General features: G+C 39.7%; 3 protein-coding genes across 8 annotated transcripts; 2 read left to right on the top strand and 1 right to left on the bottom strand.

The window, feature by feature from the left end:
- Positions 1-3,514: 3,514 nt before the first annotated feature.
- On the top strand, positions 3,515-6,673 carry LOC131307821 (amino acid permease 6-like). Of its 3 annotated transcripts, none has more exons than XM_058334519.1 (7): positions 3,515-3,681; positions 4,147-4,374; positions 4,604-4,697; positions 4,797-5,011; positions 5,140-5,279; positions 5,836-6,063; positions 6,158-6,673. In XM_058334519.1, the coding sequence occupies exons 1-7, from the start codon at positions 3,624-3,626 to the stop codon at positions 6,581-6,583; spliced, it is 1,389 nt and encodes a 462-aa protein (XP_058190502.1). In that variant the 5' UTR covers positions 3,515-3,623; the 3' UTR covers positions 6,584-6,673. The 3 variants fall into 3 exon arrangements, with proteins under 3 accessions (XP_058190502.1, XP_058190501.1, XP_058190500.1); XM_058334518.1 differs by having other exon boundaries at positions 5,137-5,279; positions 6,158-6,583; XM_058334517.1 differs by lacking the exon at positions 3,515-3,681 and having other exon boundaries at positions 4,023-4,374; positions 5,137-5,279; positions 6,158-6,583.
- Positions 6,674-9,461: 2,788 nt separating this feature from the next.
- Positions 9,462-13,966, top strand: LOC131307823 (amino acid permease 6-like). Its single transcript, XM_058334522.1, has 7 exons — positions 9,462-10,442; positions 10,913-11,140; positions 11,409-11,502; positions 11,602-11,816; positions 11,941-12,083; positions 12,642-12,869; positions 13,541-13,966. The coding sequence occupies exons 1-7, from the start codon at positions 10,361-10,363 to the stop codon at positions 13,964-13,966; spliced, it is 1,416 nt and encodes a 471-aa protein (XP_058190505.1). The 5' UTR covers positions 9,462-10,360.
- LOC131307822 (uncharacterized) lies at positions 10,533-20,229 on the bottom strand. 4 transcript variants are annotated; one of them, XR_009194236.1, is made up of 6 exons: positions 19,767-20,173; positions 17,438-17,661; positions 15,650-15,757; positions 14,711-14,883; positions 12,692-13,994; positions 10,533-11,086 (listed from the first exon to the last, which is right to left on the bottom strand). XR_009194236.1 is itself a non-coding variant. In XM_058334521.1 (4 exons), exons 1-4 carry the CDS (start codon positions 19,972-19,974, stop codon positions 14,761-14,763), a joined length of 663 nt encoding a protein of 220 aa, XP_058190504.1. In that variant the 5' UTR covers positions 19,975-20,229; the 3' UTR covers positions 14,416-14,760. The 4 variants fall into 4 exon arrangements, 2 of the variants coding, with proteins under 2 accessions (XP_058190504.1, XP_058190503.1); XR_009194235.1 differs by lacking the exon at positions 12,692-13,994; XM_058334521.1 differs by lacking the exons at positions 10,533-11,086; positions 12,692-13,994 and having other exon boundaries at positions 14,416-14,883; positions 19,767-20,229.
- Between the last annotated feature and the right edge of the window lie 750 nt (positions 20,230-20,979).

The following is a 20,979-nucleotide window of genomic DNA, read 5'->3' as shown; positions in this document are numbered from 1 at the left end:
GGTTGTGCAAGCTTTACACATTGGCATTGTTTGGACGTTTAGAACCATATCATCCATAACCAAACCATGTGTTAGTAATTTAAACGAACACGTGGTGTGCATTATGCCAACGTCCATTAGAAAGCACGTGTAGATTTGTTGGTTGAACTAAAATTTGTAAAGGAAGTTTTGGTAATGCATATGTACATGTGTTCCATGGATGTAGATGAAAGGGGGATTCAGACGATGGATAAGATAGACTTACTCCACAATTTTTTTTTTCCCGGCGGCAGAAACTTTGGCGGTGGAGGGAGGTTCGGTGGAAGTACGGTGGTTTTGAAGCCGTAGCTGTCAAGTGATATGGTTGGTGGTAGACAGGTAGAGACACCAATATTTGAGTTCCAAAATGTGTAAGCCCTGTTAAACGTACTTCTTAGGCATATCCCTATGATTAGGCAATTTTTATACGCTTTGATGAAGTGTTTAAAGCCTTTTGAACTCATCTAGAACTCTTACGAAGTGAAAGAGTACCTTAGAAATAGGAATGAGAGTGTCGAATGGAACTTAAAAAGAGTGGCAACGCGCGAAAACGTGTTTTTGCCTTAGTGGCTCCGACGATCTTTGAATTGATCTACTTTCGACCAATTTTTCATAAACCAAAATCTATTATTTTTATTGTTCGATCCCATAATCTCTTAGTATGTCGAATACCCTCTCTATATCGATATATAATATATTTCTATCCGGTTTCAAATAAGGGAGATATGAGCGTTTTACAAAAATAATTTATTTCTCGACTCATTGAGGTTAAAATAGTCATATCTTACTGATGTAAAAATATTTTTTGTCAAATCTACAGGGTTATAAAAACAGACTCAATAAGCTTTCCAAAGGTTCAAAATTTGTGAAAATCGGAGTTCGAAATTGTCCAGTAGGGGTGTGCAAAAAACCCGCAACCCGACCAACCCGACCCCAAGGGTCTCGGGCAGCTTCGAACAGGTGCTTCGGTCAGGTATGGGTTGGGTTCTGTTAAAAAAACGAGTTTCGGTTTGGACTTCGAGTCTGTGCGTTCCTTACCCGCGGGGCCGGACCCGACCCGACCCGACCCGACCCACTTAAAGGCTAAACTGACCAACCCGACCCGAAGTAAAAAATCGGGCTCACGGACAGGTCTATACCATCGTTCGGTTCGGTTGCGGGCCTGAATTTTCCTTACCCGACATGGTCGGGTCGGTTGCGGGCCATACCCGACTTGCCCGACCCGTGCACACCCCTAGTGTCCGGTACAAGCTTGCAAAGTTAGACAAATTGTGGAGTTTCAGGGCGCCTCAGGCACAATTTGGTGCGCCCGGGCGCAATGTAATGCTCCTCAGGCGCAATTTGTCAAATTTTTACGCGCTTCCCCCTTACACTCCCGAATTCCGATTTTCACAAGATTTGAATTGTTAAAAAGTTTGTTAAGTCTACTTTCTCAAGAAGTTTAGATCCAAAATTATTTTTACATCAAAATATATGACTATTTTATCCTCAATGAGTCATACAATAAATCATTCTAGTATGACGCTCGCATCTATTTCATTTTAAATCGGATAAAGACCAATCATATATCAATAAAGATAATTTTTAAAGTACTAAAAGATGATGGAATCCAACAATACAAATAATAAAGTTTAGTTCATGAAAAATGAGTAGAAAATGCACTACAAAGATCATGGGAGCACTATCACCCCTTCGCCTGCCACCAACATTGCCACCTTAAAACAACCCCTCCACCATCATCACTTGACCACCTACACCACCATCACTTTACCACCGTTATGCAACTCCACCAAGACTACTACACCGCCACTGCCACCATCATTTTAGCATGTCATAACCACCACCCCTTCACTCCACTACCAATGTCAGGAGTGTCCGGTACAAGTCCGCAAAATTTGACAAATTATGGAGTTTCAAGGCACCTTAGGTGCAATTTAGTGTGCTCGGGGCGCAATGAAATGCAGCTCTTAATCCTCGATACACACTCATGCTCTCGCTAATTTAAGTGTTTGAGACGTTTTGAAATATGAGCTCGTGTTCACGCTCACACACCACATTATGCGACTAAGAATGGTCTTGCCAAAAAAAAAAATGGGCTACTCTGGTTTGTGTGAGAGACTAATCTGTGTTCTTGTGCTTTTCGATCCATTTTCCAATGAATTAGTAGCTCATAAAAAGAAAACATAAACTAGGGAAATCTTCACCCAACTACACAGAATTCCATAAGAATATGGAAACCAAATAAACTTCTCTTTGATTTGATGAGAGCTAACCCAAGGGGTTGGGCGGGAGATCAAAGCCTAAGACTAGGGGGGACGTTTGCTCCACTTCAAGTTTTCACATTTGAAACTTCACAGTTGCTTCTTAAACATTTTGAGGCCAGTTTTGCCCCGGAATTTTGTTCTGGATTTAATTGGGGCCTTTTGGGTGGACAGTGAAATTGGTCTCCCAATATTAATTGAGGTGCGCATATAGCTGGCCCGCACATCTGAGTTATCGTGAAAGTACCGGCACATACCTTTATTTTGTGTTGGCTCTTTAAATGTGAGGCCAAAAAGAATTCTACCTTCTTTTTGTCCCATGCATTGACTCTAAAGTTCTGCGAATCTGTGTTGCGATTCTGCATTATGTTGTAAGCAGTACTGATGGCGTAACTGTTGAGGGTGGTGGTTGTAAAGTACAATTGGAATGCTATTCAGTACAGAGCAGTCTTGATTCTTCTTCTTTTTCAGATTATAGTGGGGCGTCAAATTAGGTGAATTTCTATTTCATACTTAGAATGGGTAATTCTAGAATCCGACAACTAATTCAATGCCACAATTCCCAAAGAGGATTTTTATACATCTCCGTAATATTATATTAGTAAATCATTTAGCTCTAGTGTATCTCAGATACGTCGCATGGTACTTACATGACAACACGGTACTTAATTACGTGACGTTTGCTGTACGGATACAAATAACAGGTGAAAGAAACTCGAGAAATGCGTCCAGTGACAAGGATCCCATCAACTAACGGTCCAGATTAACAACAAACTTTTCCGGGGTCTTCCCTGGAAAAGTTTGTTTTTAATGTGAACCGTTGAAAATACTTTTAGACGGCTACAGTGCCGCACTACACAATGCACTACACAGAGTGCACTACAGCGTTCCAAAGATGTCAAGCGACCTATAATATTACCGGGTGGCATATAATTTGACAGTAATCTTGGATTCCACCTGAATTTTTGGACAACCTTGGTGGATGTGTGTGGACATGTCTTGACTGTCCTAAAATTCTGTATCACCATTTGGCAATCGAAATACAGTTGACTCATAGTAGTATTTATTGTCTCCACATTTTCAAATGCAGCATCTGTTGAAATCTGGGTATTTATTGAGAAGTTGTATTCTTGTTGTGAAATCCAAAAAAGGCAATGTGGTAAGAGATGGTGGTGCATCACAGTGTGAACTGGCTATTGCATCACCACCATTTCTCTTTTCTGCTCCACAGTCCACTCCCTTTAAATTTACTGCTCACCACCGTTTCTATTGCCAGAGTGGGAGAGTTGTCAAGAACATTGAGAGAGAGATCTAGAGAGAGGAATTTAAATTTTAAGCTTTGCCATGGACAATGGAAATGGTGATGAAAACCTTGCTGATGATGGTCGGGCCATTAGAACCGGTACGCACAATTCGTAACATATTATTTTCCAGAAACTGTTTTGAACACAGAACCAGCCATCACTTTCCATATTGTGTGCATTTTTCAGCAGAATAATTTCCAGAATTCGGAATCATCAATCATCAGTGTTATTTTTTGCGAAAATGGGCTGCGCTCGAACCACTCTTCCTAAAACAAGTTTGGAAAAGCAATAATCAAACAAGTTTTCTGCGTCTTTTGACAATTAAGAAAATACAATATGTGCAATACGAGTGATTTTACAGTGTTCCTAGAGTGCCAGCATGCCGTGCTCTGAGACCATCCTCCACCACATGTTGGTGTGGAGCCACACATTATGTGATGGAACATACAGGAATATGTGGTGGGGAAGGGGCCTTGTCGATGCAACAAAAGAGCTTAACATTTTTTTGTTCGATACGGTTTATACCCAACAGATCCTAAATGTTTTGGTTTTGGTTTTTGAAGGTACTTTGATGACTGCAAGTGCCCACATAATAACAGCAGTGATAGGGTCAGGGGTGCTGTCATTGGCATGGGCTATGGCTCAATTGGGGTGGATTGGGGGTATAATTGCTCTGGTTACATTCTCTCTCATCACTTGGTTCACTTCTGTTCTGCTTGCTGACTGCTACAGGCATCCTGTCACAGGCAGCAGAAACCACACTTACAGTGAGGTCGTCAGAGCCAATCTAGGTATTTACTTTCCAAAATTCTTGAGATACAAATGTGCGGAGACAATTGTGTCCAGAACTACATATGTGTGGATTCCACGTGCATTGTGTGAAACCTACACACGTCCGACAATTCTAAACACATCTGTGTCCGGACATCTGTATTTGTACCACTGGTCTTCTCCATAAAACCCACCTTGCAAAATCTTCATTGTTCTTTTTTCTCCTTTCCTCTACGCGTGCATGTACAGGAGGAATCAAAATCCAGTTTTGCGGTTTGGCTCAGTACACGACTCTAATTGGAGTAAGAATTGGATGCACAATCACTACGGCTATTAGCATGGCGTAAGCATTAATTATAATAATCATTTCTTGTCATAAGCTAATGATTTTCGCATATATATCGAAGTATATCGGTTATTTTTTGAATTTCCTGTGAGATAGGGCCGTTAAACGATCAGATTGTTTCCACAAGCACGGCCACGCTGCAGGGTGTCATACATCAAACAATCTGTTCATGATGATATTTGGGGTAATACAGATTGTCCTTAGCCAAATTCCAGACATTAGCGAGCTTTCGATGCTCTCCATAATCGCAGCCGTCATGTCTTTTACTTACTCTACCATCGGCCTTGGCCTGTCCATAGCCAAAATTGTAGGTCAGTGGCTATGCATGGATTCTAAGTATTGCAATCATCAGAAGTTTTTCATTTTGAATATGGACATACGTGTACCATTTGTGTGTATCGTAAGCATGTCTGATATCGTGGTGGTTATTTTGAAGAAGGGGCACATGTGAAGACGAGCTTAACGGGTGTATATGTCGGGGATGAGGTCTCAAGTTCACAAAAAATATGGAGCTGCTTCCAAGCCATTGGAAACATTGCATTTGCCTATGCTTACTCTCTTGTCCTTGTTGAGATACAGGCAAGCTATTCTTTCATCATTTGCAAATCAATGCTAAAATGCAGCAAACATGCACATTTTCTTTAATGGTGCTTGTAATAGATCCTATCCAAAGGGTCTTTGACAAATTTTTCTGACAATTAGGAGAAGCTTTGGCAAATCATAGTTAAATCAATAGTAAATTAGGTACACTAGACGTTATGCTCAGTCATATGGTAGGTAGTTATTCATGGTAATTTATTGATCATAGTAGCTTGTGTCTAGTGTGTCGGGTCTAGGACCAGATCCACACTCGTAAAACGGAAGGCTGTGTTTGGGTTTTGTTAAGATGGCAACCGCGGTTCGACTAGTGGTGTGCACCGGCAATCCTACAATGTAAACTTGTACAGACTACTGTCTTCATTGACTCACTGCAACGAGTCCAACGAGCCTTAGGCTTTAAGTGAAGCCCTCCCTAGCCTAATGACATAAGATTATGAAGGTAGTAAGACACCTAGTTTTGCTGCAAGTCCTGTTTCATTTGGCAAACAACGCATTTTGTTCTGGTAAATTTAAATAAAATTTCTGTGAATCACAGGATACACTGAAATCTAGCCCACCGGAGAACACGGTGATGAGAAAAGCTACCTTGATTGGAATCTCAATCAGCACTATGTTCTACATGTTATGCGGAGTTCTGGGTTATGCGGCATTTGGGAACAATGCACCTGGGAACTTTCTGACCGGATTCGGTTTCTATGAACCCTTCTGGCTGGTTGACTTCGCCAACTTGTGCATTATTGTTCATCTTGTTGGAGCCTATCAGGTAAACCATCAAACATACTCTCTATAATGGCAATCCAGCGGTTGTACCTTTGTTTTCTATAATTTATGGTATACTGTATCATGCATATGTTTAGGTATACGGTCAGCCTGTATATGGATTCGTGGAAAGTTGGTGCCGGAAGAAATGGCCGCAGAGTGGATTCATAGCAAGAGAATACCCCATTCCCACACCATTTGGATCTACTTTCAACTTCAACTTCTTTAGGCTTGTCTGGAGAACAGCATATGTAATATTCACAACAGTGGTTGCGACGATGCTCCCATTCTTCAACGATTTCTTGGGTCTTATGGGCGCGGCATCTTTCTGGCCATTGACCGTGTATTTTCCGATTGAGATGTACATATCACAGGCACAGATTCGTAGATTTTCCCCCGCGTGGATTTATATGCAGCTACTCAGCTTGCTCTGCTTGATTGTGTCACTTCTTGCTGCAGCTGGATCTATACAGGGCCTCATCAAGTCTGTCCAGACCTACAAGCCTTTCCAATCTATATCTTAGCTGATCTTTCCAATATATTTGTACGTTGAAATATATGGCTATTTATTTGTATATCAAAATATATTTGTACATTAAAATACATGACTATTTACCCTCAATGAGTCATAAAATAATTCGTTTCAGTAAGGCGCTTGCATCTCCTTCATTTTGAATCATATAAAGATCAATTATATATCGATAAAGAGAATTCGTAAGATACTAAAAGATAATGGAATCTAACAATGCAAATAACAAAATTAGTTCATAAAAAATGAGTAGAAAGCAGACCAGTATAAAGATGATGGGAGCACTCCATCCCTCCATCCGCCACCAACATTGTCACTGTAAACACAATCCCTCCACCAAGATCACTTGACCACCTACACCATCACTTTACCACCATACTTCCACTCTGCTACCACCATTGGCACCACACCTCAACCCTACCGCCACCGCCTTCATTTAGCCACTACCGCCGACACCAACACTTCAGCGCCACGACTATCACACCTCCACTTGCAACTCCACCACGAGTACTACACCTCCACCACCACCACAATCATTTTAGCATCTCATAACCATCACCCACTACCCATATCAAGAGTGTCCGGTATAAGCCCGCAAAGTTTGACAAATTATGGAGTTTCAGGACAATATAGGCGCAATTTAGTGCGCCCGGGACACAATGAAATGCAGTTCTCAATCCTCGATATACGCTCATGCTCTCGGGAATTTAAGTGCTTTGAACATACTAGCTCATGTTCACGCTCACAGAGCACATTATGCGACTAAGAACGGTCTTGCCAAAAAAATGGGCTACTCTGGTTTGTGGAAGACTAATCTGTGTTCTTGTGCTTTTCGATCCAATTTCCAATGAATTAGTAACTCATAAAAAGAAAACATAAACTAGGGAAATCTTCACCCAACTACACAGAATTCCGTAAGGAAATGGAAACCCAATAAACTTCTAGTTGATGAGAGCTAAAACGTGTTTGTCAAGCGTACTTCTTTGGCATATCCCTATGATTAAGCAGTTTTTATGCGCTTTGATGAAGTGTTAAAAGCCTTATGAACTCATCTAGAACTCTTAAGAAATGAAAGAGTACCTTAAAACTAGGAATGAGAGTATCTAATGGAACTTAAAATGAATGGAAGGGCTCGAAAATGTGTTTTTGCCTTAGTAGCTCGAACAATCTTTGAATTGATTTCCTTTTGACCGACTTTTCATAAATTACAGTCTATTCATTTTATCATTCTATCCCATTATCTCTTAGTACATCAAATACCCCCTCTATAGATATAAAATGTGTTTCGATCAGGTTTAAAATGAGGGAGATACGAGCATTTTACAGAAATGATTTATATTTTCTACTCACTGATGGTAAAATAGTCATATCTTTTGATGTAAATATTTTTTTTGATCAAAACTACTTGGGTTAAAAAAATAAACCCAACAAAAATTTTAACGGTTCAAACTTCGTGAAAATAGGAGTTTGGAAGTGTTTGGTACGAGCCCGCAAATTTTGACAAAATGTGGAGTTTCAGAGTGCCTCATGTGCAATTTAGTGCGCCTGGGGCGCAATGAAAGTCCACAATTTGTCAAATTTTTACGGGCTTCTCCCTTACACTCCTGAACTCTGATTTTCGCAAGGTTTGAACCGTTAAAAAGTTTGTGAGTCTACTTTCTAACCCAAGTAGTTCTGATTCAAAATTATTTTTACATCAACATATATGGCTATTTTACCCTCAATGAGTCATAAAATAAATCGTTCCAGTAAGACGCTCGCATCTCCTTCATTTTAAATCGGATAAAGGCCAATTATATATCAATAAAGAGAATTTATAAAGTACAAAATGATGATGGAATCCAATAATACAAATAATAAAGTTAGTTTATAAAAAATGAATAGAAAGCAAGCCACTACAAAGATCATAGAAGCACCACTCCTCTGCTTACCACCAACACTGTCACCCACTATAACACAATCCCTCCACCAAAATCACTCGACCACCTACACCACCATCACTTTACCACCACATTTCCACTTTGCGACCACCATTGGTACCACACCTCAACCCTACCACCTCCGCCTTCATTGAGCAACTACCATAGACACCAAAACTTCAGTGCCAAGACTATCGATCACACCTACACTTGCAACTCCAGCACGACTACTACACCTCCACCACCACCATCATTTTAGCATCTAATAACCATCACCCACTACCAATGTCAGGAGTGTCCGGTAAAAGCCCACAAAGTTTGACAAATTATGAAGTTTCAGGGTGCTTTAAGTGCAATTTAGTGCGCCTAGGCCACAATAAAATGCAGCTCTCAATCCTCGATATATGCTCATGCTCTCGCGAATTTAACTATTTTGAGAGGTTTCGAAATATTTTTGCTCATGTTTATGCTCACACAGTGCATTATGCGACTAAGAATGGTCTTGCCAAGAAAAAAAAAAAGGGCTACTCTGGTTTGTGTGACAGATTAATCTGTGCTCTTGTGCTTTAAAATTCAATTTCCAATGAATTAGTACCTCATAGAAAGAAAACATGAACTAGGGAAATCTTCACCCAACTCCACGAAATTCCGTAAGGAAATGGAATCGCAATAAACTTCTATTTGATGAGAGCTAAGCCTAGGGGTTGGGCGGGAGGTCAAAGCTAAGACTCGGGTGGTTTGATCTTTTTAACGTTCGAAACTTTATAGTTGCTTTTTAAATATTTTGAGGCCAGTTTTGCCTGGGATTTTGTCCTGGCCCCACATCTGAGTTATCGTTAAAGTACATCTGAGTTATCGTGAAAGTACCGTCACATAGTGAGGCCAAAAAGAATTCTACCTTCTTTTTGTCCCATGCATTGACTCTAAGGTTCTGCGAATCTGTGTTGCGATTCTGCATTATGTTGTAAGCAGTACTGATGGCGTAACTGTTGAGGGAGGTGGTTGTAAAGTACAATTGGAATGCTATTCACTACAGAGCAGTCTTGATTCTTCTTCTTTTTCAGATTATAGTGGGGCATCAAAGTAGGTGAATTTGTAACTCATCTTTTGAATGGGTAATTCTAGAATCCGACAACTAATTCAATGCCACAATTCACAAAGAGGATTCTTATATATCTCCGTAATACTACTATATTAGTAAATCATTTAGCTCCCATGTATCTTGACCCGTCGCATGGTATTACATGAAGATACGGTACTTAATTACGTGACGTTTGCTGTACGGATACAAATAACGGGTGAAAGAAATTTGAGAAATGCGTCCGGTGACGTATACTAGTATTTACCATTCACAAAGCTGTCGGGCGACGTATATTATTGCCGGGTGCCGTATAAGTTCCCCTAATAAATAACCATAGAATAATCTTGGATTCCACCTGCATTTTTGGACAACCTTGGTGGATGTGTGTGGACATGTTTTGACTGTCCTAAAATTCTGTATTACCAGTTGACTCATAGTAGTATTTATTGTCTCCACATTTTCAAATGCAACATCTGTTGAGATCTGGGTATTAATTGAGAAGTTGGGTTCTTGTTGTGAAATCCAAAAACGCAATGTGGTAACAGATGGTGGTGGTGCATCACAGTGTGAATGAACAAGTGACCTTTTTAGAATATCCACTGTTTGACAAAGGCATGAAGCGGCTATTGCATCACCAAGATTTCTCTTTTCTGCTGCACAGTCCACTCCCTTTAAATTAACTTGCTCACCGCCATTTCTATTGCCGGAGTGGGAGAGTTGTCAAGAACATTAAGAGAGAGAGAGAGAGAGAGAGAGAGAGAGAGAGAGAGAGATGCAGAGGAGTTTAAGCTTTGCCATTGACAATGGCAATGCTAATGAAAAGCTTGATGATGATGGTCGCGCCATTAGGACCGGTACACACAATTCACAACATATCATGCTCCAGAAACTATTTTTAACGCAGAACCAGCCATCACTTTCCATATCGTGCGCAATTTTCAGCAGAAATAAATTTCCAGAATTTGGAATCATCAGTGGTGTTTTTCAGAAAAATGGGCTGCGCTCGAAACTCTCTTCCTAAAACAAGTTTGGAAAAGTATTAATCAAACAAGTTTTCTGCATCTTTTGAAATAAGAACATAAAATATGTGCAATACGAGTGATTTTTCAGTGTTCTTGGGCCATGTGGTGCTCTAAGACAATTTTCCGCCAAATGTTGGTGTGGAGCCACACACTTTGTGATGAAACCTATATCAATATGTGGTGGGGAAGGGGCCTTGACGGTGCTCCAAAAGAACTTAACATCTTTTTGTTTGCTACGGTTTATACCCAACAGATCCTAAATGTTTCGGTTTTGGTCTTGGTTTTGGTTTTGGTTTTTGAAGGTACTTTGATGACTGCAAGTGCCCACATAATAACAGCAGTGATAGGGTCGGGGGTGCTGTCCTTGGCATGGGCTATGGCTCAATTGGGGTGGATTGCTGGTCCAATTGCTCTGGTTACATTCTCTCTCATCACTTGGTTCACTTCTGTTCTGCTTGCCGACTGCTACAGGCATCCTGTCACAGGTAGCAGAAACCACACTTACAGTGAGGTCGTTAGAGCCAATCTAGGTACTTACTTTCCAGAATTTTTGAGCTACAAATGTGCGGAGACAATTGTGTCCAGAACTACATATGTGTGGATTCCACGTGCATCGAGTGAAATACACATGTGTGGATTCCACGTGCATCGTGTGAAACCTACACGCCCAACGATTCTAGACACATCTGTGTCCGGACATCTGTATTGTACCACTGCTCTTCTCCATAAAAACCCCCTTGCAAAATATTCATTCTTCATTGTTCTTTTTTCTCCTTTCATCTACGCGTGCATGTACAGGAGGAATCAAAATCCAGCTTTGCGGATTGGCTCAGTACACAAATCTAATTGGAACAAGCATTGGATACACAATCACTACGGCTATTAGCATGGCGTAAGCATTAATTATAATAATCATTTCTTGTCATAAGCTAATGATTTTCGTATATATATCTAAGTATATCGGTTGTTTTTCGAATTTCCTGTGAGATAGGGCCATTAAACGATCTGATTGTTTCCACAAGCACGGCCACGCTGCAGGGTGTCATACATCAAACAATCTGTTCATGATGATATTTGGGGTAATACAGATTGTCCTCAGCCAAATTCCAGACATCAACGAGCTTTCGATGCTCTCCATAATCGCAGCCGTCATGTCCTTTACTTACTCTACCATCGGCCTTGGTCTCTCCATAGCCAAAATTGCAGGTCAGTAGCTATGCATGGATTCTAAGTATTGCAAGCATCAGAAGTTTTCATTTTGAATATGAACATACGTGTACCATGTGTGTGTATCGCAAGCATGTCTGATATTGTGGTGGTTATTTTGAAGGAGGGGCACACGTGAAGACGAGCTTAACAGGAGTATCTGTCAGGGATGAGCCTTCAAGTTCACAGAAAATATGGAGCTGCTTCCAAGCCCTTGGAAACATTGCATTTGCCTATGCTTACTCTCTTGTCCTTGTTGAGATACAGGCAAGCTATTCTATCATCATCTGCAAATCAATGCTAAAATGCAGCAAACATGCAAATTTTCTTTAATGGTGCTTGTAATAGTTCCTATCCAAAGGGTCTTTGACACATTTTTCTGACAATTAGGGGCAGCTTCAGCAAATCATGGTTAAATCAATAGTAAAATGGGTACACTCGGATGTTATGCTCAGTCATATAGTAGGTAGTTATTCTTGTTAATTTATTGATCATAGTAGCCTGTGTCTAGTGTCAGGTCTAGGACCAGATCCACACTCGTAAAATGGCAGGTTGTGTTTGGGTTTTGTTAAGATGGTAACCTCGGTTCGACTAGTGGTGTGGGACCAGCAATCCTACAATGTAAACTTGTACAGACTACTGCCTTCGTTGACTCACTGCAACGAGTCCAACAACCATTAGGCTTTAAGTGAAGCTCTCCCTAGCCCTAATGAATATAAGATTATGAAGGTAGCCAGACACCTAGTTTTGTTGCAAATCATGTTTCATTTGGCAAACAACGGATTTTCTTCTGGTAAATTTAAATAAAATTTCTGTGAATCGCAGGATACACTGAAATCTAGCCCACCGGCGAACACGGTGATGAGAAAAGCTACCTTGATTGGAATCTCAATCAGCACCACATTCTACATGCTATGCGGAGTTCTGGGTTATGCGGCATTTGGGAACAATGCACCTGGGAACTTTCTGACCGGATTCGGTTTCTATGAACCCTTCTGGCTGGTTGACTTCGCCAACTTGTGCATTATTGTTCATCTTGTTGGAGCCTATCAGGTAAACCATCAAACATACTCTCTATAATGGCAATCCAGTGGTGTACCTTTGTTTGCAGAGCTTCTTATCATTTGCCTCCAAGAATGCCGAGAGAGAGAGAGAGAGAGAGCGCTTCTACCTCTTCATTAGTCAAGACAAGGGATTTGAAACCCGAAACAAAGGATCATTACTAGGGACGCCAAAGGCTCATTATTAAGATAGGGTACCCCTCCTCAAACCCGTCATGCGCATACCCCTACTACCCCACGGGCGGCACACAATTGGCCCCACCCTCGCTGCACCTAACCCCAACAATTGGTCCCGCCCTCACCTCATCCCACTCATATAACTTCAGATAAGATACACAAAGGGAAGGGGGGAACTGAATAAATTGAATGCCATGAGTTTGATTGATCATTGGCAAAGAGAAAATAGGAGAAAGAAAAGGGGGGAGGAGAAGCAGATTTACCCTAGTTAGATTCAGACATATACGCCTCAAATATCATCTGTTTGTTAAAAACTTATAATTTAGGGGTTCTAAACCACATTTACACAGATGTATATGCAAACAGGCCAGAATCCCTTCCCTACCTAGTTGTGTTGGGTTTTTCTCTATCCAGAACCCCTTCCCTACCTAGTGCAGGCAAATTTTCTCTATAATTTATGGTATACTGTATCATGCATATGTGTAGGTATATGGTCAGCCTGTGTATGGATTTGTGGAAAGTTGGTGCCGGAAGAAATGGCCGCAGAGTGGATTCATAGCAAGAGAATACCCCATTCCCATACCATTTGGATCTACTTTTAACTTCAACTTCTTTAGGCTTGTCTGGAGAACAGCATACGTAATATTCACAACAGTGGTCGCGACGATGCTCCCATTCTTCAACGATTTCTTGGGTCTTATGGGCGCTGCTACTTTCTGGCCATTGACCGTGTATTTTCCGATTGAGATGTACATATCAAAGGCACAGATCCGTAGATTTTCCCCCACATGGATTTATATGCAGCTACTCAGCATGCTCTGCTTGATTGTGTCACTTCTTGCTGCAGCTGGATCTATACAGGGCCTCATCAAGTCTGTCCAGACCTACAAGCCTTTCCAATCCATATCTTAGCTCTTTCCAATCTACATCCTAAATCTCCCTGTGTTTAAGTTAACGTAAATAGTTGAAAACAAATGGATATGCTAAACGTATAGGTGAACAAGTCAAAGAAATGACTTCTCCTAATTGGACGTGTTCTTGTTTACTGCATAGTGTCCAGAAGCTCTTCACATGTGTTATGTGAAGTTCTCAAAAGGATGGATCTTATAGAAAAAATGTCTCTAGACATCATTAATCAAATGGACGCTATCAAATAGCACTTGATATTATAATCCAGAAATTTTGAAGCATCAGACCAGTCCATTTATTTACATGTAAATGCACCTACCATACATATCGTAGAACATCTCTTACAAAAAAATAAAACTCAGCCACGTCATACTAAAGGGTTGCCATGGATTGAGTGTGGCAGTTCATACACATGCCTAAATCATGGAAAATTAGGAGGGATACACAATATATCCAGGTCTAAACAATGTTTGTTTCCATTCCTAACTGATACAGGTTTAAAATTTAGTAGATTTAATATGTAAGATATATACAAGCTCTTTTCTTGTCACTTGGAAGTTCAATGGGAATCCCATGAATGAACTGAACCCATAGATATCAGATATTGAACACATCAATTTGATTCTAATGGTCTTGACAACAGTTGGTTCATAACAATTCCAACTGACAGAACAAAGCTAAGATAAAACATGTTTCTGCATTGTTTTTAGATTTGTAGATGGCATGGATGAAAATAGGCAACAGAACCTGCAAGGGAAGCTTGAAATGGCTGGTGTCCGTGAAATGATGTTTTTCATTCATTTTACAAGAGGAGCCATTTGAGATATCCTTTCATCTTCCAGAAGCACGTAGGGGTCGATATACTGAGGTGGTGTTATTGGTATTTTGCTTGCATCATGGACAAAAGTTGGTCCAAAATACTGCCAAAAATACAAAAAAAAAACAGAAAATAATCAATGCTTCATCTTCCCAGTATTCTAGCCTTCTAGCAAAGGTTACATTGCCTTTTCCATACATCATGAATAAATATAGCTAACAACATACATTCAACCAATAGGCAGCAATCAATGTTGCATATACCAGTTAGGACAATACAGAAAAGAATTACAGGAATTGTTCAAGTCATTCTTTACACAAAATCAATGTTATGAAGCAAATATCACTAGGCAAACCTTAAAAGAGGAAGCAAAAGAGACTACTAACAAGTTACTGTTTGTGTAGAAATATATAGTATCGTATTCGTACCAGCAACTTCCTTACCCTAAAGGAAACAAGTATAGAATGGTACAAACATCCCTATGAGAAAGCCCACTTTCGATATATTGATGTGCTCAAACTATGCAATAGCAGAATCCAACAAGATTTAGTAGTCAAATTTTGCACAATGCATGGCTACTTTCCAACACAAAACCACCTCCACTTGGTTCAGCACTAGTTGGGTACTTCTAGAAAAGCTCACCTTTAATTCTCTTCCACATATTCAAATAAATCAGTGATGCAGCCAAGGGATTTTAGATTGACATGGAATTAAAACTTCTTATGAATCCCATTTGGTAAGCAAATACCAGCCAATGGCATGTTAGCCACACAATGCATTGAAAAGTAAATATTGAAGAAAGCATCAAGCATATTTGGGTTAGGAAAAAAAATTATGAGGACAGACACCAAGATCGTAGAGGAGCTCACAAGGTACAGAGCCGAGAAGGATGCAACCGTTATGAGGATTAATGGTCCGAATCCCAAGAAAAATGTTCCACCAGTAGACAGCAAAAGTTTAGCCCGTGGAATCAATCCCTGAATTAATAGAAGCATGTTAGGTTAATTAGATGACTTTGAAATTTTAACTCTCATAGCAAACATGGAAAACAACAATAGATGATACTTCCAATGCGTACAAGTACAGCACTGATATACACCGTCAGTCCACCAACAATACCATGGTGATGCATTACAATTAATGATATTCGTTACTTGCATAACCTAACAGCTCACGTCTCAAGCTCTAAATTAGTCATTATGATGGCTAACTACAATGCTAGATCGCATAGTGTAATCTGATTGTTGGACCCATACTATCCTGAGAGTCAATGTTCTCTTGCATGTCAAAAAATCTATGGCTGCACTGGACGGTATTTGAAATTATTCTTCAGGTGGTTCCCTAGTTTCCGATAAGTAAAGTGATGGAAATGCATTGGTATCCCATGTCTTCTCCTTTTGTTGATATAAACTCTTATTGGTTTGTTTCAGGACAACATTGGCAGAACCCTTTACAGAAGAATACTACCAATCAGGTTATTAATGCCTGCTCATACAAAGCAAAAGCCAGTAGGATTAAATATCCTTGATGACAGCACATAAAACCACTCAAGTTCAAAGTTCAAAGGATATAGATCCATATGTGAAGGTACAAAATTCTAGTACAAAAATTAGATGTTTGCCATAAAATATATTTGCCTCGAGAAGCTAGAGATGGTGTATTCACTTTATAAGTTTATCTAACCTTTATAAGAAGGTGAAGTTCATCTTTTGATTGTCTCGAGAAAGCTACGTCAAGATTGTACTTCAAGACGCACACATAGCACGATGATTGGTGACATGTTATGTATCAATGCCATTATCTTGAGAGTAATTTAGCATCAGACTTGGTCTTGTATTATGTGCGCATGCCAATCTATAAACCCCATGTATATGCATACATATACAAATGAATACATACACACACACACACACACACACACATATATATATATGTTTGTGTGTGTGTGTGTGTGTATATTTATGTATACGTATATCCATGTAATCCTAAACTGGTCTTAGTGGAAGTTCATGCCATGAACCCTTATCAAAAGGAAGGAGTTGGAAGTTACTTCCACAAGCACAGGCCAAAGGGCGTCATTGGGACAGTTGCAAGTTATTTCCATGAAGAAGGAAGTTCATCATGGACTCATGGAAAGCTTAGAAGAAGTGTGGACAAAGATGGTGCATGAAAGTTAGTTCCAGCATCTATAAAAGAATAAGAAGACACTTGAAGAAGTCCCCCCAACGTCGTCAAATAAAACTCTCTAGAATTAGAAGCGGTGTAGTCCTTTGGTGGATTCAAGTTGCTCATAGAATGCTACGGAGTAAGAGTATTAAGTTTATGCTTTTGGTCCCTTTGCCTTTGATGCATTTTCTTGCTTTCATTCTGGTACAAAATACCTAGTGTGATGGAGGCAGGCCCAGAACCTACGAACTGGTTTCTCTCTGGATATGAAATTTTGGGTGCAAACAATAGCATAAAGTATGTGAATCTGCACCACTAAAAAACAAGGAAGCATATTTATTTCGAGCAATAATACCACGAACCCAAACTTTGAGATGAACGAAAACAAATCAATGACACAATGAACTTTAATAACATTATCAGCAAAAAGAAGTAAAGAACCATTGAGCCAACAGATTTGGCAACAGCTGTAAAAAGAAGTACAAGTCAACCTCAAGGCCTTCACTGTTCAGTGCCATGGAACGTTCCCTTTGATTAGATAAACTTTTCTCATAATCTGTTGACACCGCATTTCTTTTTGAGTATCCTCCCTCTTCTTCCTTCAGTTTTATCTCTTCATCTTTGACACTCCTATCGGTTTCCTCAAGCAATGAAGTGGGAGTCATCCCCCGCTTTCTTAACTCTTTCATAAACAATGACTCTGGAGGTTCTTCACCTGAAAAGCCAGGGAATAGAAGGTCACGGATCTGGATAAACCTTTCTAATTTTGAGCTGAAGCAAAAAAGAAAGATGCACATAACCAATTGAACAATTAACTCTATGCAAGTGAGCAGTTGATCAGAAAGCAATGCAACACAAACATGATCTTAAGACCAAAGTGATGTTACTAAGACTCAAGTTTGTCCAAATCAATATCATACTTTAGCAACTTTCACTCAAAACTGTGAAAGCCACACAACCCGTATTCCAGAAATGTCACAAATAGAAGACAGAACAGGATTTGGTCTCATCTTCCCATTAGAAATGAGATTCATAGGCAATATGTTCCCCTTGCTGAGGAGGTAAACTGGTTTGAGATGCACATAAGGGGTAATTCTCTTTAGCACGTTCTAGTGAGGTTTTTCTTTGCAGCTTGCATATACTATGTATGTGGTGAGTGGTGACAGAAATGGAATAGGGGACCTATAGTGCATTATCCCAACCGTCCATCTCAGCAAAAGCATTCAATGGCTCGGATAATGAACTACAGCCTTGTAGTGCAGAGGTGCACTACAGGGTCCCCAGATCAGAAATAAATGCTCGTGTATTCCAGAAAAGGAGTGTAGCCCAGAGCATATTATTTCCACAATTGAGAGGGATATGACTTATGAGGGCTTGCGTTAGCACCTGGAGAAATGTTGGGAAATCAGATGCTAATAGGCTCATCTGTTCTAAATGGGATATTATTTGCAGAGTCTTTGATGCAAATTCATGGTCCTGTCTACTTTGTTTCTTTGGTTAGTTTGAGCATTTGTCTTGTTTGGCTCTTTGCTATAGGTCTTTGTTTCCCATTGGTGTTGTATGTGTTTCTTTGTTCAAGGGTATGCCCTTTGCACCTGTAATGGGTTTCTGTTGACTATAAACTTAAATTACCCAAAAAAAGAAACAGAGAAAGACAGAACAGTTCCGGAACCTCAATGAGAATGCTATTGCCTATCACCTTAACAACTTCAGATTAATTCCCCAGCTTCATCCTAGATAATGGAATTATATCTACTTAAGAGCGAGAATATAACCAAACTGTGTTACTAAATTATAGGCGGCCTATCGGTATCAGGAAGCCATAGTTATAGTTATAGTTGGTTTAAGATGATGAGCATAGCCACCCAACCATCTTCATAGCTGAAAAATGAAGGGAAAATGATATTTTTTTTAGTCTTGAAAAATCTATGGCTCAAAATCACTTTCTGAAGTGAAAATGATACTCCTCCTTACAAAATTTTGGTCATTTTTTCGAAATTCCAACTTTTTAAAGGGGCATATATTTAATGCATTTTAAATCAAATTAAAAGGTAGTAATTATCAAAATTGTCCCCCCTCTATCTCAACCATGTTGGAGTTCATTTATGTGGTTCACATGCCATCAATCCTAATTATATTTTATAGTATTTATGTTCGTAACTAAAATATGGGTATTAGATTTAAATGAAATATTGCCTAAATAGTTGGTAACTATTCGTGAAAATGTTTGGTGGCTATTCATGAATAGATATGGTGACTATCCATGAATGGGTTTAGTGACCATTTATGTGTAAGGTTGCAACTATTAATGAATAGGTGCCTTATTACTTCGTTGATGGAATGAAGTATGAAGGGTTGTGTCCATTGGAAAATGGTCCCGATCTATCTATATAAAGGCATATGATTACCATCAAGTTTCAAGTGTGTAAACATTTATATAGATTAGATTAGAAATCTACCCATTGCTCTCCGAAAACTATTAGTGAGAGTTCGTGTCGGTGAAAGTATATTGGTTCTAGTTCGAAACAATTTTCGGATTTCTAAAGACTTAAACACCATGGCAGAAGGTAAGTAATTTTTCCGCTACGGATTTGTTTTGATTCTCCCACATAGGTTTATCATTATTCAAAGAGTTTGTCAAGATATTCTCGAAAAAATTACACAAGATACCCGTGGACAAGTATTTCGGGACATCCAAAAAAGAAAAATAAACTTAAATTATGAGACAGAGGGATTATTTTTCAACACTGGAAAATAGTACGGCATCTACAAAAATCGGAAGGGCCAAGATAAGAATACGGCAAGAAAGAAAGAACCCACCGTTAGTTTTGTTGTCCCCTTCTTGAACCTTGCAAGAAATCCTACAACCTCTGAAAACGTAAACTTTCGAGCTTTGAAAGCTGAGGAACCTTCTATTGCTTAGTTGGGATTTGGATTCCGAGCAAAAACAGCACGATTTTCGAGGGGAATTCGAGTGAGGAACCGAGAACGGAGACAAGCTGTATTTCAGAATCTGGAGAGAAGCCATGCTTGTTTGAAGAGGGTAGTGTTGAAATTTGGAACTTTAACGAGATGGGTCATGGGTATACCATTTTAGGAACACTCCTATGAAGATGGAGTGTGTGACCAGAGTTCCTAGAGAGAGAGAGAGAGAGAGGGGAATTTAGGTGAGAAGGGCGTCGATTAGAATGATTGGGGCCTTGGGGGTTGTGGTGTCTAACTGTCTATCATGCGCGGGAGATTTCTATGGCTGATTTTTTGTGGCTAAAAGCAGAACACAAGGGAAACACGCGGGGAGATGGAGACGAGGAATTTTTGACTATGGCCGTGCCCATGTTATGCCTGAGTAGTTCATTTGCACCGTTTAAAAGTATATTAGACGGCTTAAATTAAAATTCTCTCTCCTCTCGTTCCACCACTCTCTCTCCTCTTTCTCTATACAAATCCGAGCGGTTCAAAACCAAAATGAATAGTTCAAATGTGCTGAGCGAACATCATGTGATAGCCACTCGGTGCCCAAAAATTTCGCGATGGAGACGGTCCAATTTATAATCATACAGGAGTATAAAAAGAGAAAAAAAAAATTGCGGTGAAGAAACTATTCGCTAGATTGAAGAAATTAGGCACAGACAGAGCCTTCTGTCCAAAAGGTTCATATTTTCGCTGGATTGAAGAAATTAGGCACAGACAGAGCCTTCCGGACCATTGATTGCCGTTACGGGTGACTGAGATGACTGAGATTGTACGGAATCATAAATAAGTTATTCACGACATACCGTGAATAAGTTTCTCTCGTATAAAAAACGTACTCATCAGAAGGTTCATATTTTCTACTACAAATTTATAAAAACATAATTCTCGATTGAGCATCGATAACTATGTTTACAATTGGTACAGGTGGAGGAAAAAAAGCGTAAGTTATTGACATAGCTATTGTTATTCAATCAAATATTATTTTTTACGGGAACACATTTTTGTACGAGACATATTATGTAGTAGTTCGGATCAATACGATGAACTACGAATGAGGCCC

This window comes from Rhododendron vialii, chromosome 11a, assembly GCF_030253575.1.
Source record: "Rhododendron vialii isolate Sample 1 chromosome 11a, ASM3025357v1".
Taxonomy (NCBI): domain Eukaryota; kingdom Viridiplantae; phylum Streptophyta; class Magnoliopsida; order Ericales; family Ericaceae; genus Rhododendron; species Rhododendron vialii.
This window is presented reverse-complemented; position numbering and strand designations above follow the sequence as displayed.

Bases quoted from the DNA above. Each gene is read 5' to 3' on its own strand.
- LOC131307823 (XM_058334522.1), top strand. From the start codon at position 10,361: ATGCAGAGGAGTTTAAGCTTTGCCATTGACAATGGCAATGCTAATGAA. The intron at 10,443-10,912 runs GTACACACAATT...TGGTTTTTGAAG, and splicing joins TGGTCGCGCCATTAGGACCG to GTACTTTGATGACTGCAAGT. The intron at 11,141-11,408 runs GTACTTACTTTC...GTGCATGTACAG, and splicing joins GGTCGTTAGAGCCAATCTAG to GAGGAATCAAAATCCAGCTT.
- LOC131307822 (XM_058334520.1), bottom strand. From the start codon at position 19,974: ATGGCTTCTCTCCAGATTCTGAAATACAGCTTGTCTCCGTTCTCGGTT. The intron at 17,662-19,766 runs GTGGGTTCTTTC...CTGGCTTTTCAG, and splicing joins AGGGGACAACAAAACTAACG to GTGAAGAACCTCCAGAGTCA. The intron at 15,758-17,437 runs GTTGACTTGTAC...CTATTAATTCAG, and splicing joins TGAACAGTGAAGGCCTTGAG to GGATTGATTCCACGGGCTAA.
- LOC131307821 (XM_058334517.1), top strand. From the start codon at position 4,038: ATGTGGTGGGGAAGGGGCCTTGTCGATGCAACAAAAGAGCTTAACATT. The intron at 5,280-5,835 runs GCAAGCTATTCT...TGTGAATCACAG, and splicing joins TTGTCCTTGTTGAGATACAG to GATACACTGAAATCTAGCCC. The intron at 6,064-6,157 runs GTAAACCATCAA...GCATATGTTTAG, and splicing joins ATCTTGTTGGAGCCTATCAG to GTATACGGTCAGCCTGTATA.